At 43.9% G+C, this 14,401-nt stretch overlaps 2 protein-coding genes across 5 annotated transcripts in view; both read right to left on the reverse strand.

The window, feature by feature from the left end:
- LOC126985884 (cytokine-like nuclear factor N-PAC) overlaps positions 1-7,762 on the reverse strand; it is a 22,994-nt gene extending 15,232 nt beyond the window's left edge. Inside the window, exons 1-7 of the mRNA XM_050841397.1 lie at positions 7,508-7,762; positions 7,366-7,402; positions 5,664-5,743; positions 5,163-5,295; positions 4,624-4,704; positions 3,587-3,763; positions 2,807-2,980 (exon numbers count right to left, since the gene is read on the reverse strand). Of these exons, the coding sequence (XP_050697354.1) occupies positions 2,807-2,980; positions 3,587-3,763; positions 4,624-4,704; positions 5,163-5,295; positions 5,664-5,743; positions 7,366-7,402; positions 7,508-7,542 (717 nt within the window). The 5' untranslated portion in view covers positions 7,543-7,762. The remainder of the gene's footprint in view (positions 1-2,806; positions 2,981-3,586; positions 3,764-4,623; positions 4,705-5,162; positions 5,296-5,663; positions 5,744-7,365; positions 7,403-7,507) is intronic.
- Positions 7,763-9,636: 1,874 nt separating this feature from the next.
- LOC126982646 (glutamate receptor ionotropic, kainate glr-3-like) lies at positions 9,637-13,521 on the reverse strand. 4 transcript variants are annotated; one of them, XM_050834858.1, is made up of 10 exons: positions 13,317-13,476; positions 12,847-12,937; positions 12,431-12,589; positions 12,173-12,261; positions 11,823-11,905; positions 11,196-11,407; positions 10,872-11,027; positions 10,380-10,483; positions 10,086-10,246; positions 9,637-9,915 (listed from the first exon to the last, which is right to left on the reverse strand). In XM_050834858.1, the coding sequence occupies exons 1-10, from the start codon at positions 13,406-13,408 to the stop codon at positions 9,827-9,829; spliced, it is 1,236 nt and encodes a 411-aa protein (XP_050690815.1). In that variant the 5' UTR covers positions 13,409-13,476; the 3' UTR covers positions 9,637-9,826. The 4 variants fall into 4 exon arrangements, with proteins under 4 accessions (XP_050690815.1, XP_050690824.1, XP_050690835.1 ...); XM_050834867.1 differs by lacking the exon at positions 10,872-11,027 and having other exon boundaries at positions 13,317-13,484; XM_050834878.1 differs by lacking the exons at positions 10,086-10,246; positions 10,380-10,483 and having other exon boundaries at positions 9,830-9,915; positions 13,317-13,486.
- Between the last annotated feature and the right edge of the window lie 880 nt (positions 13,522-14,401).

The raw sequence follows: 14,401 nt of genomic DNA on the forward strand, positions 1-14,401 counted from the left end.
ATAATTAACAGTTTACAAGGAGTATAAAAGGTCCTCTAATTTATGTGCAGGGAATTTATATATATGTAGATACCATGCTCTAAATTATGTAATGGTATACATACATATATTTAATAACTGTAAATCATAACATTTGTATGACCACGGCACATCAAACATCTAAAGAAGCAGTGTGGTAAAGTTTTCTCAGAACAACTGATGTGCTGGTGAAACACAGAGATTTCATGATAACCCTTTAATTGATGGCTGACTCATCAAACAAAGCTAACACAACAAATATGGTATGAATGATACAAGCTAATGTATTTTATAAAGAAATACAAGTATTAAAACAAGCCCATGCCCTCCCAGCTAATGCAATGGAGCTCAAGTCAAGACTATTGCTTCTGAAATTGATAAGCTTATCATGAAGACACTAATCTCAGACCCTAAACTTTAAATAGTGATGTGAAGAGGTTCAGGACATCAAAGTCAAATGGTCAGCAGAGGCCACCATAAACCAACCAAAGGAAGGACAACACATCAAGTCAGAAGATTCATGACATACCTAACATTACTTATGCTTATTCTCTCACTTTTATATCTCTTTTGTACGGTATATGAATTTCTGTTGATTCACCCGAGACACATTTTGGTCATTCATGCCTCCTAACACTGCATATCAACAACCCACTCAGAAAATTTATCTAGATGTGTCCATCCATGCACCATTCCTTTCTTTGTGACCTCTTTGGAATTTTTCCATACATCTTTCTTACCCTCCCCATAATATCTGTGAGCAAATAAGCACCTATCAACCACTGCTTTATTTGGGCTATAAACCAGCAATCCTCTACAGCTGTCAATACTATAACCTAGTTACCTGACTGATTAGGACCCATCTCAAGAAATATCAGAGGATGAAATAAAATGACAGCACGTGCATACCAATACAACTCCACTCATTATCCTCACTGTCAACACAATGTCCTTTAATTCCTTGCCACAGTTTTGAAAAACATTTCCCCAGTACCATCTTCATTACCCTGTCTATCCCCTACATGCCCTACAGATGTTCCTTATGTTCATTTCCAGTGCTCTAAATTTTCACTTTCCCTCTTGAAGTCATATTATAATAATTTAATTTTTGTAATAGTCCTCATTTTCTCAATGCAAGGAGCAGCCTCCCCCAGCAGAATATGACATTTATTCTTAATCATGTCTCACTGTTGCACTTCAATACATCATCATCATACATTTTTTTGTAAATTTTCTAATTTTCATTATGAGGTTATATGTTCAATAACCATCTTTCTGTATCAAGTTTCACCTTATCAACACTGAGAGTGCCTAGATCCTCCATTTTCTCCATGTCTTCTTTGGTCTGCCTTGAGATCCTCCACCAGTCACCGTAATGTCTGACACTACTAAGTGCCTCACTCTCATCCCTACTCTTCACATGAGTGAACCATCTAAAGTCTCCTGATTTTGACAGCAGAGCTCAGCCTCCTGATTCTGCATCCTCTTCCTACCACGCACTACATATGCCATACTTCCAAGTAAAATAAAGTTAGGAGCATACACTAACAGCAACGTATGGCCATCATGCTCATCTCTACTATTGGCCCTTGAGCCTGTGGTGGGTAGGAACCCACTGACCCAGAACACAGGGCCAGTGCAACATGCAGGTTACCAATTTTACTTTCCCAGGTTTCGCAAGGTACCCATTTAACGACCATCATGAAAGGAAGAATGAACAGCTGGGTGGGCTGTGTGCAGCCTAAAGCATCCTCCAGTTACTTTGCTTGTAATTGTGGGGAAAGGTTGTTTTCTATAACCACTTCCAGGTCTTTCTCATGTTTTGCTTTACTAACAGCCTCTCTCCCTATATTATAATCTCATCTGGGTCATTCCTCAGTCTTTACATTCTAAAATGTGACATTTTCTGGCATCGAGGTCAATTTTACGTTTTAATCCAGTTGTGCCATTCATTCAGATTCTTTTGTAAATCTTTGCAACACTCAGTGCCATTCATTGTTCCAAACTGTCACTCTGATATATATTTCTCTCCTGGGAACCAAGCCCATCTGTTCTTCATGATCCTTCAACACAGTTTATGTTTCACACTTGTTAGTGATAATGGCCTGTAGTTTGGTGGGTCTTCTTCTTTATCACCACTTTTATAGACAGGTATATGTTTGCTCTGTTCCAGGCTTCAGGCCCCATCATCCAGAGATCTTGGTACAGTATCACATTCTGGTTCAACCAGTTTCTCTGCACATCCCCTCAACACCTATCTAGCTACCTCATCTGGTCCATTTGTCCTTTTTACATCAACCTCAACTTCTCACCCTGATCTACAATTACTTCTCCCAGGTCTACTGGGTGCTAGTTTCTCTATAAAGTTTGTTCACTACCCTCTTTGGCACAAGAAATGGAATCACAATAATGAGCTGCAAGCAGCCTTCAGGTCAGACATTTAGTCTATCCGTGATGTCTATGATATGACTGGCAGTGTTCATTGAAAGTTTCTTTAGAATGCAGTTTTTCACCCTCAACCCAACTATTGAAGGAAATGTGTTGATGATGGTCAATGATGATAATTGTGATGACAAGCACTCATAAGACCACACACCATAGATAGGAGGATGGATAACCTACAGTACCTTGTGAGAGTCTAATATGTACTTTCCCTCCTGCAACACGTTTCGGCATATATAGTCTAACCAAGTATGACTACATAAGTTCAATAGTTAAAAAGTATGTTTTAAGAATGCATCCCTGACAATCAAATGAACAATACGAAATAAACACACACTTCACTTACCTTTTCTGATGATCTGTTCCACACCATTACACTGTGTCCACTGTTGAGAAGGTTCTTGACGATCCCAGACCCAATGATGCCAAGGCCGAGGAACCCAAACTTCAGCCCTGATGGCTCTATTTTCTTATCTTTCAAAGTCTGGCTCACACTGCCCACATCCAAGGGTGGAGTATCCTATAACAAAAATAAAAACAGAGGTAAACAGAGTGAAAAGATATGTGATATTCTGAGAAATGTGATTGGGTCCTCAGAAAAAGTATCCTCTGATAAAAGCAACATGAAGAAAAGCAGAGATAAGCAGCATGAAGAGACTGCACGTGATACTCTCAGGGATATGATTGGGTCCTGGGAAAAAGTATCCTATGATAAAAGCAAAAGCAAAGATAAGCAGAGTGAAAAGACTGTTATGTGATATTCTCAGGGATGTGATTGGGTCTTGGGGGAAATAGCAGAATTTTTTGTTTTGAGCTGAAGGCAAAAAATGGTACTGTACCCTGTTCCAGCATTCCTGTCAAAACAACACTCACTCACCCAGTATAAAAAATTAATGCAAAATGTATGATAGCAGTATGGTAGGCAATGGGGCCCTCCATTTGACATGGCTGCTGATGACAAAAAAAATTGAAATGGAGGGAAAAGTTTTCATTCCAACATCCACCACATTGTCTGCAATTAGCTTAAATACACTACAAATATTATGTTCTTATTCTTAGTGCAATTTTAGTTATATTCTTTAGTTCTTTGAAGCTAGAGGGAGAAAAAAAAGACATCCTCACTCACTGGTCTTTCAATGTGGACTGGTCTGTTGAGGAGAGCTGATACCCTGGCCTTGGCATTGTGACTTGAAGGCGACGAGTCCAGCAGTGGATCCTTGTGCCTCATCGGGTCTATTTTGATGCGCTTGGTACTGCTGCCGCCACTGCTCGCGTCACTGTTGGGCCTCCTTTTGGGTGTGCCCTACGAAGGAAGTCACAGTGAATAAGCTTGGTTGAAAAAGAGAAGTGGGGAGAAAGGAAATTTCTTCAACGCAAGGGTAATAAACAAGTGGAATACGGCAAACTGCCTGCAAGTGTCGTCCACAACCCTTGCGTCAACACTTTTAAAAACAGATTTGACAACTTTGAGAGAGATGCACAGAGAAGAGGCACCCTTATGAGTAGTTAGAGGCTCCGTGGCTCTTTACTATCACTAAGGTAAACAATTTAGTGAAAGTATGATGTAAAATAAGTTGAGTTGAAAAAAGATAAGAGTGAAAACAGGTGTGGGGAAAGCATAGCACCACACCCACACCAAAACCCTCATATACATTCATTACTTTCTACATCCCATCCTGACATGCCACATGCACATACAGCTCATTTTGACAGCATATGTTCGTGACTGCTGGGTACATTCCAAATCCATGTCTCTAATGCATGACAGTTAGAAGGATAATGCTAGTTCTTATACCCTTTACCCCACTACTCACATTTCACTTCATAATTCTGTCCAATGAACCTATAACTTGTTTGCCCTTCACTGCCCTCTCCATTACCTCTACCTCATGCTAGCAAAGACCTGGTGTACTCAAACTCAATAACTTCCTCCATCCTCTCTTTCTCAACTAGATCTTACAGTGCCATCCTCTCTGACCTAACTCTGTATGGCTTTGTGAAATCAATAGTCTCCTCCCTTAATAGACCTCTTATAGACCCTGGAAAATTCATCTACACTCCTCTGTAGCATCCCCTCATGAGGCAAGACACTGATGAACTGTAAATAAAGATGTTAGAATATATATATAGATAGAGAGAACTGTTCCATCATAAATAACTTACCTTTATCTTTTTTTTGGCGGAAGGCGTTTCACTTTTTTCTGTGTGGTTTGCATCACTGTTCTCCTCCTTCACCTCAGGGACCTGTTGAATACAAGAGAAGACATTATTCCTCACTATTGACAACTACTGACCACCTTACTACTGAACACCACTTTCCTATCATCCACATGACATCTGCTTGTCACAAAACACACAGGAAATTGATCTAACGAGGGACTGAACCCGGGACCATCTAAAGAGGCACCTACCTAGGAGAGTGGACTTTTAGGGGCTTTCCACATGGCAGGCCACATAACCCTAGAATATTTACTTACCCCATGTAAAGTTAAATCACAGATATACACTGCTACATATTGCCACACCTACCCCTTCTGTTATTGTTGCCTCATGATCAGTTAGCAGCCAAGTGCCATCACTTGAGATAGAAAGGACTCACATTCAGGTTTGCACAACTACCTGCCTGTTTCCTGACCTGTGCATATTCTTAAACCTTCCTCATGAATTCTTGTCACACACCACTCGAACTTCACATCACTCACCTCAATGTTATTTTCTCCTATGTATTTTTCAATACATTCGACAGCTTCTTTGAACGTTGATGTTTTGTTGGCATTCATGAGACGAGCTTTGTACTGGAAGTATGGTTTCATGTTGGCAGACTCAATCCATGCACTGGAGACAAAGAAGAAGGAAGTTATACAACATATCAAAGGAGATGAGAGTTATCACAAAGGCAAGTAAAGATCAAGTTATGTATACATCCTAAGAACAAGATTAATATTGAAGAGTTTGAGGAAAAAAGGCTGCCCCCATTCCTAGCATAATTTACCAACTATATTTAAATAAAAGAAAGAAGAGAAAAAGAAGGAAATTTTACCACATATCAAAGGATCTGAGAGTTATTACAAAGGTAGGTATAGATCAAGTTATACATACATCCTAAAAAATATTAATATTGAAAAGAAAAGAGGAAAACAGGCTGGTCCACTCCGATATATACATAATTTACCAACTATGCTTATGAAACTACATTCACTTACTAATTTTCACTGCCAAAGAAGTAGATGAAATGGCAGTGCTTCTTGCTGGGCTTTTTGACATTGTCCTTTGCAGAAATGACCTGGAAAAATAAATACTTCTTAGCATCACCAGCAAAATGTCCGTCAATATGGTTCATGCAATACCACATTGGCAAAACTAATGTACAACCCTCCTAATGCATGCCTGAAAATTATGCTGTGCAAGATCACTGGAAACTGCTTATGTCTGACACTACTCTCATTACAGCATATAAAAGTACAGAGTTGCAACCAAGAAACAACAGATATATTTCCTCTCTTATGACTCATGAAAGCATTTAGGTAGCTTCCCATGTAAATATTCATTGCTGGGAGAGTCCATAGCACTTTTTTTCGTCCACTGATTAAATACTAACACGATCCACAAGTATGTAGTAACTAGGTAAGGGAAAATGCTCAGTTCTCCTAATAATATTGATCAAATATTAAATTACAAGTCAGACTGAGCCTTATGATAACATTCAGTTTTATGGTCAGGACAATTGAACAGTGAGGAAACTGCCAAGGCTCAATAGTGGGGCTACACACACCTCAACTGGGCAAGTTAAAACTCTATCCCAGGCCAGATGGACCTAAAGCAGTGGGATATTAGACTGGGGCACAGTAGTGGACGGGGATTGTTGAAGAAAGGTTAGCCTACAAATTTTCACACTGCCTGTTTACTTCTGGGCAAAATATGATGCTATTTATTATGGATGTTTAGTGATTTCCGGAAAATAAAACCTGCTTGATGTGCACCCGCCATCGCCCCACTCCCACCCATTATCACCAGCCAGTGTAGTTGGCTCACCCCCACCCCACCGTCCTGTCCTACGCTGCACATTTCCGCTAGCCAACACTGCATGCCGAGTAAATTTAAACTAACCTAACCTAACTTGCACATCCAACTTCTACTCTATTTCCTTATCGTGCAATAGAGAACGGATGGGCCAACCAGGTAGGTAAACCTAACTTCACCTACTTAACACCCCCCTCAACCCCCCCCTTCTACTTTCCATAAGTCACTCGTTACTGTATTGCAGTCAGGGACAAAAAACATTCCATAAGCAATTATGGCCGGCTCAGAGAATCCAGCCCCCTGACCTCATGACCCAGCCCCCCTCAACCTGTACCTCTGACCCCACCACCCAGCCCCCCTCAGCTAAGCCCCCTGAACCCCACAAGGCCCATCGAGTGAGCAAGTATGACAGGCTCAGACAACCCAGCCCCCCTCAACCTGTCCCCGTGACCCCACAACCCACCCCCTCTCAGACTAGCCCCCTGACCCCACAACCAAGCCCCCCTCAACCTGTCCCCCTGACCTGACAACCAAGCCCCACTCAACCTGTCTCCTGACCCCACAGCCTGTCCCCTTGACCTCACAACCCATGACCCAGCCCCCCTCAACCTGTCCCCCTGACCCCACAACCAAGCTCCCCTCAACCTGTCCCACAGCTTCCACAACCAAGCCCCCTCATGTCCTCTGACCCAAAAACCAAGCCCCCCTCAACCTGTCCCTTGACCCCACAACCTGTCCCCTGACCCCAAAACCCACCCCCTCTCACACTAGCCCCCTGACCCCCACAAGTCCCCCAGGGTGCACGGCAGGACCCAGGGGCGGCAGGGGCAGCGGCGCCGGCCTGACTTGGGGCTGGCTTGGGGCTGACCCTGGAGTGGCTCTCACCTTGCCGGGCCATGGCGAGAACCCCTTCATCTTGGCCCTGCGGAAAGGAAGGAAGAGGATTAGAGTTCATGGTCATTAAATCCACACCGGTGCCGTCCACTGCTAAGGCTTGACAGGGCCGCGGGGAGGCCGGGACACTTACCAGACGAGGTCCCCGAGTTTGTAGGTGTCCGCCATGTTTGAACTAAGGTGACCGACCCCCTAATTCACGCCTCCACAGCCACTCCCGGGGGTGCACGCGGCCAGGGCACAGTGTTAATTTAACCGTGGATATTCCCTGTTTTTTTAGACGGTGGTAAGACGAGGTGTAGGCGCTCGGTAAGGGAATTATGGTGGTGTGCTTAGCGGCTTGGCGTCCCCGTGGCGGCAGCACCTCACAGTACACAAACTTGCCCGCCAACTTCAAATCGTGTTTACCTTACAAAAATGTGTTATATAAAGAGTTTAGGCTGATTTTTAAAGGCTAAAGCGTTGTAGTTAAATTTAGTTTGTTAAATGAGTGTATTTCCCCGGATAATGGCCTCTAGATAACGGATTTTTGTACTCAGGCTGTTGAGTGATTGAGAGTTTATTGTTAGTTTACCCTACAAAAATGTGCTAAATAAAGAGTTTAGGCTGATTTTTAAAAGCTAAAGCGTTATAGTTAATCTTAGTTTGTTGGATGAGTGTATTTTTACGGATAATGGCTTCATCGGTTTGTGACTACTGTCGTACCCGCATAGTGTTTACCTTACAAAAATGTGCCAAATAAAGAGTTTAGGCTGACTTTTAAAAGCTAAAGCGTTATAATTAAATTTAGTTTGTTGAATGAATCTATTTCCCCGGATAATGGCCTCTAGATAACGGATTTTTGTACTCAGGATGTTGTACTTATCGGTTTGTGACTACTATCGTACCCGCACCTGCACTATTACCAACTACACGAATTATATAAAACTTATTTGTTGATATGTCTATTTGTTTACCTGTCTATTTCTTTCTCTATTAACTTTCGTCACTACTGCTTTATATCTACCCTAAAACTACTATAACTTTATGATTTATCACTCAATTTACACAGCCGTCAACCCAAACCGTACCTTTACCATATTTTACCACCTTTTATCTCCTCTAAAACTACTGATATAGTTCACACGAATAGAAGGAGTGAAGCATTAACATTAGTGAAGAGGATTTGACGGTCGTATTTTGGAATAACAATTCTCTCAGAAACATCCAAAACACAATTACTTCAAATAATATGGAGCAAGTATATATTACCGTACATTGCTTGACCCCTCGTTTGCTCGGAAATACGAATATCTACAAAAAAAGGATGGAAGGAAATTTTAGAAGCCGCAAGATGGCACGTGGAACTTTGAATATATTATCTTGAGCCAGCGATCGGTTAACAAAGGGCCAATGGGGACGCAAGCTATACAGGAAGTGTGCTCCCTCATACGATAGAGTCCCCGGATGTAGGCCTATAACTACCTTCATGGGGTTACTCGGCTAATTTTTTCCCTGGATGGGGCTACTCGGCTATTTTTCCCTGGATGGGGCTACTCGGCTATTTTTTCCCTGGATGGGGCTACTCGGCTATTTTTTCCCTGGATGGGGCTACTCGGCTATTTTTTCCCTGGATGGGGCTACTCGGCTATTTTTCCCTGGATGGGGCTACTCGGCTATTTTTTCCCTGGATGGGGCTACTCGGCTATTTTTCCCTGGATGGGGCTACTCGGCTATTTTTCCCTGGATGGGGCTACTCGGCTATTTTTCCCTGGATGGGGCTACTCGGCTATTTTTTCCCTGGATGGGGCTACTCGGCTATTTTTACCTGGATGGGGCTATTTTTCCCTGGATGGGGCTACTCGGCTATTTTTTCCCTGGATGGGGCTACTCGGCTATTTTTTCCCTGGATGGGGCTACTCGGCTATTTTTTCTCCGGATATGGGGTTACTCGGCTAATATTTTTCCCTGGATGGGGCTACTCGGCTATTTTTTTCCCTGGATGCTGTACTTTCATGGGGCTACTCGGCTAATTTTTCGAGAACTGCTGGTGGCGTGGATGAGGTCGTTATTAAGTACCCACTACAAAATAAGAGTTCATGTTGGTGCAGTTATTCACTTCAGTAGGATCTTGAAAGTTTATAGGTTACAGCACTTGGTTCTTGAGTCTTTTATGTCTTCTTTTCTGTGTGTGTGTTTGTGATGTCAGCTGACTCTTTGATGAAGAACAGCTCCAAACAATAAGGGTTACAGACAAACACTATGGAGGGAAACTCCCGCAAGTCTCTTCGTACTTTTATTCCTCTTATACTCTATGCGAGTGTGGTACTTTGCATTACACTCAGTGTTTCGATTAAGTAACTATCGTAGGTTAGGTTTCCGTCAGTGTCTCTCATGTGGCGATGAATCGGTTCAGTAACTCAAAGGTAAACCCTCGCCAGGTAAACTGTCCCTCGCGTGGGGAGGGTGGGCGTCAGCGGGGTGTGCTGCTGCAGGGGACAGGTGACGCGGCGCCCCGCAGCAGGAGTTCCAGCAGCAGCGTGACGCTCGCCAGGATTATTCCTGAGGTGGGAAAAGATTAAAGTTAGGGGCACGCTAAGCTGTGCGTGGCCTCGGTCCTCATCTCAGTCTACGACCTCTTCCCAAAAACACTTACCTTGCACAACACACTGCATTGACAGATACCTAAAAAAAAAAAAAAAAAAAAAAAAAAAAAGGATTCCAGGACTCACCACCACAGTACATTGAAAGAACACCGTAGAAGTCGACAAACTCGAGGGCTCGCGTCTGGTTCGTAACGCCCTTGCTGCGTTTTTTCAGGCAGTGAAGGGCGTATTTATATTGTTCTTCAAACAGCTTATCCAGGATCCCGGACTCCTTCAGGCGCCTGATGCTACGAATGGAAAAGTGAAGTGTACTTTGCTGGTGTACAAGCGTCAAAAAAAAGTGAAAAGATACGTGAAAATCATGTTCGGCTCAGTTGAATAAGTTAGCAGAAGAAAACAATTAAATGGTGGTCAACTCACATTACATCCACTTTCTCCCTCAGCTTGGAGGTCTTGGGATAAAGAAAAAACTTCCAATCCTTTTCTAAACTCTCCGTAGCTATGTATATGGGGCAGGAAGACGTCTGGAAGAGAACAGACCACTACCAACGGAACATGTGGAAAGGCTTTCTGCTGGGACATCCCCTCGGGAGGAGCAATAACCTTAGCCTGACTGCTCTTTATCATTTACTTGTAATAGGCAGACTGTACCCTATACATCTAGTTTCCTCCTCCGTTACAGACTGCTCCCTTTTCTAACCCTACAGCAATGGGATTCACTTGGAGCAGAGCTGCCTACCAACAGTACAGCACAAGAAGCTCAAACAACTGCTCCCTCGAAAAGTTCATCCTGACCCTGGATCACAGTGCACCCAACCATCACTGCCTTCTCCTCCGGAACTATTTAGTGGAATGCTTTGCTATAGCAGGCTATAAACATCAGAAGACTGGATAGACGTAATTAGTGCTCACTTTTTTGAAAATGTTATGTATGATGGTCAAGATGGAGTTGTGGGAGGCGAGGGAAGCGTGCTTCCCCTGCATGTTGTCACGGGTGGCTTTAGCGACGTCGAGATGCACTACCAGATTGCGTCGCAGGCGGCCGTACTGGCTCTTGGGATCAGCCCTCTATATTTAGTGAGAAATGCACACTAGAAATCAAGAACGTGACTGCGTTACTTAACTGAATTCAGATAAAACACATTTACTTAAGCTCGAACCACACACTCGCACTACTGGAACATGCAGACACGTAAGAACATTCACATACTCCATGAAGGTTTACTAGGATATTACCATGATGTTCCCGTGAAGCACAGTGTCGGGCACGACGAAGCAGGGAATGCCCGAAGCAATCAGCTCCTCCATGGTGTCGAAGGGCAGGGGAAGGTGAGGCAGGATGAGCATCGCCTTCAGATTGGAGCGGTATATGGTGCTGAGGACAAGCGTCAGCAGCAGCCAAACGCCAGCCAGCAGACGCACGCCCCCTCGCGGCCACCAAGCTGAGGCTGCAACGAGAGGCGAAACACGGTCACTCAGCTCGAGGGTCCATGAATCAAAAGCCCATGGCGCAGCACGACGCTATATATATATATATATATATATATATATATATATATATATATATATATATATATATATATATATATATATATATATATATATATAAAGGTAGGGTCGGGGCTCCAAAAAATGCTCCAAGAAAAAGTGTGACATGAATGGCCCCGACCAGAGCATGATAACTCAAAAATCATCAATATTTGTTAACGAAATTATACGCCTTATTGTGATAGCTATCGAGACACTTTACGTCCTTAAAATCAGCATAACCGTGTTGTTAGTAATGGTGAAACTTGGGTCTATTACTCAATCCAGAGGTGCTCTTTCATTCCTCGTGAGATATACCACCAGGCAATAACTCACGTTGTGCCAGGGGGTGACCGTAAGCCCACAGAAAGGAGTTCCAGAGGTTGGTGTCGACGATTTGGGCGCGTGACCCCTCACCGCTACAGGGGGGAGAGGACCCCGTTATCAGTGTTCAGGGGCTAACAACTTTCGTCTTGCTTTATCAATGAGATATCAAGATAGTGGACTTGACATGAGTTTGCTATTTCACACAAAAAAATATAGACGTAATCAGTTCAGTTCCTCACAGATAAGGATTCATGTTTCTTTTTTATATGTAGTCTATACACTGCGGAGGAACAGGCAACAAACTTCCTCTTCTGTAGCATATCATCGCTTGTTGATTTACTGTCGAATTCTTTACTTACGTCCGGCCTCCGTCGTTGGTCTGGAGGGTTTGGGAGGCCAGCAGGCTCAGCCACACCGCCAGCAGCGTCACCAGGAACACTCCCCACACCTGTAGGCAAGGGAAGTCTCTTTGAAGTACACCGACGCATGGAATCTTTCACTCCTCATGTGGCGTAGATCTTGTGTGTATGTATGTAGTATGCCGTGGAGTGTATTGGGGTGGATATATTCATAGCTGCTCCCAGTCGCATTTCCCCGCCATGCAGTCCTCACTTTACCTGCATTGTGAATGGCTTGACGAAACCCGCGATATCTGCCTCGGGGACGGGATACTTGTAGGTGAGGGAGCGGAAGTCCTGATACAGCCACTCCCCTATTACCACCACCTGCTCGCGGCCCGGACCCATGGTGAGGGCTAAACCTGTCATGTTCGCCTCCTACAAGAAAAGCAAGCAGTAGCCTCGTTGTTAGTCCCTCACACAAGTTCCATACAGGAGTGGACAAGGCCTGTGTATATCTGCTGGGCAATTTACGAATGGTGCGTGGTGGGAGAGATGAAAATTGGATGCGTGAATCAGGAAGTGCAGTCAGGCCCCTAAGAGGTTTTGAAAAGGGAATGATGTAGAGCGGGTGGGGCGGGTCTAAAAAGGACTCTGTATTGACTTTTTGTTCACATGTTTCTTTGGTGTCTTACCTGGCGCTCCAGCAGGCCCATGATGCCATTCCAGGTGCCGTTCGGAAACTGAGCCCCGAAGAGACGATCCTCAGGCACCAGGAACACCAAGCTGGAAGATGTGATAGTGGTGGTCATGGGAGGGAACACCACGAGGGAAATGAGAACAACGGAACAACGTGACTGAAGTGGACGATATGACGAGTAATGAAACAATAATATGGGTTTAGTGAGGAATTGCAAGCTAAGTAGAGTAAGAAGGATCAACATATGGCTGGAGTATGAAGAAACATCGGGAGAAATATTCAGGGAGAGAAAATCTGGGTAACGTATGACTTTATATAGAAAAAAAACTAGACTGATAAGGTTTTTCTCAACTTTAGATTTGGGTTATTAAATGCAAGGTTAATAAAAAGTGACTTGGAATAAAGATCAGGCCCATGCATCAGCGAGGGCCACCTGAAACACAGCAGCGTGACACGAAAGCCCACCAGGTGTTGAGGGAGGAGGCGATCAGCTGCACCAGGGACACCATCGGCCCCACCGCTCGCAGACCGTCCGGACGCCTCAGCAGTGTAGCCATCCCCGGAAGCTGCGGCGAAACCTCAAACAATATACTCTTATCTACATTACTTTCACGGCTCTATAAATTTTAAAACCATGCGAACATTTAGATCTTCAAGTTAAACACACAAGAAAACGAAAACAGCAAAGGAAGATTCCACATTATGCAAAAACTGGGTCGGCGCTCGTTCCGTTCATCTAAAACCAACGACTTCACAGACCTCACCCCCACCTAGTTTACTGACGCCACTATTCATTAATTAGACAAACTGAGGCCACCATCTTCGGAACATAAATCTGTGCTCCCTATCGTTGTCACTGTCACTACGAGAGCGGTGGGTCTGTGGAAACAATGGAATGCCGAGGCGAATAAACTCCTTCACGGCACAGTTCATGTTCCGAGGCCGTTTTGACCCTCAGTAACGTCCCAACTGACTGACATCATTGACGGCAACTCGGAGGCAGTGAGAGGCGTTTTGGGGCTGCTTCCAGTATTCGTAAACCAGAGGGGCGTCCATTGCGTCCTTCCTTGTCACTCGTCCTTGCTACTCTGACAGACTAGACACCTGCAGGAGGGCTGGACATGACGGGTCACCTTCACTTCAAAATGGCAAGGTTTGATTTTGATTGGTAGTTGCCTTGCGTTGTGTTGTGTTCCCCATCTCCCTGGCAGTCTATATTCCAGTGTCAATTTTTAATATCTCGGTGATTGCCTCCACAAAGGTTGATTGGGACGCTTCGTTATCACGGCCTGTATGTAAAAGTCATGAATAGGAACTCTGGATATGGTGTGAAGTGTCAGCGGATCGAGTGGTATATTCATTTAGTCAGAGGCGTAACCAGAGTAGGGAATGGAGCACGTTAAGATACAACTGTCATAGTAAATCCTAAGAAGCCGATAGTGCCACCAAAAGTGTAAAAAAGATAAGGTTTTTAAACAACAGATTTGTGAATGCATCGTTACCAATAGCCGAGGTTGATAAACTGAACCTAATTGCCTTGGCGCGCCATC

This window comes from Eriocheir sinensis, chromosome 5 (genome assembly GCF_024679095.1).
Source record: "Eriocheir sinensis breed Jianghai 21 chromosome 5, ASM2467909v1, whole genome shotgun sequence".
NCBI lineage: Eukaryota > Metazoa > Arthropoda > Malacostraca > Decapoda > Varunidae > Eriocheir > Eriocheir sinensis.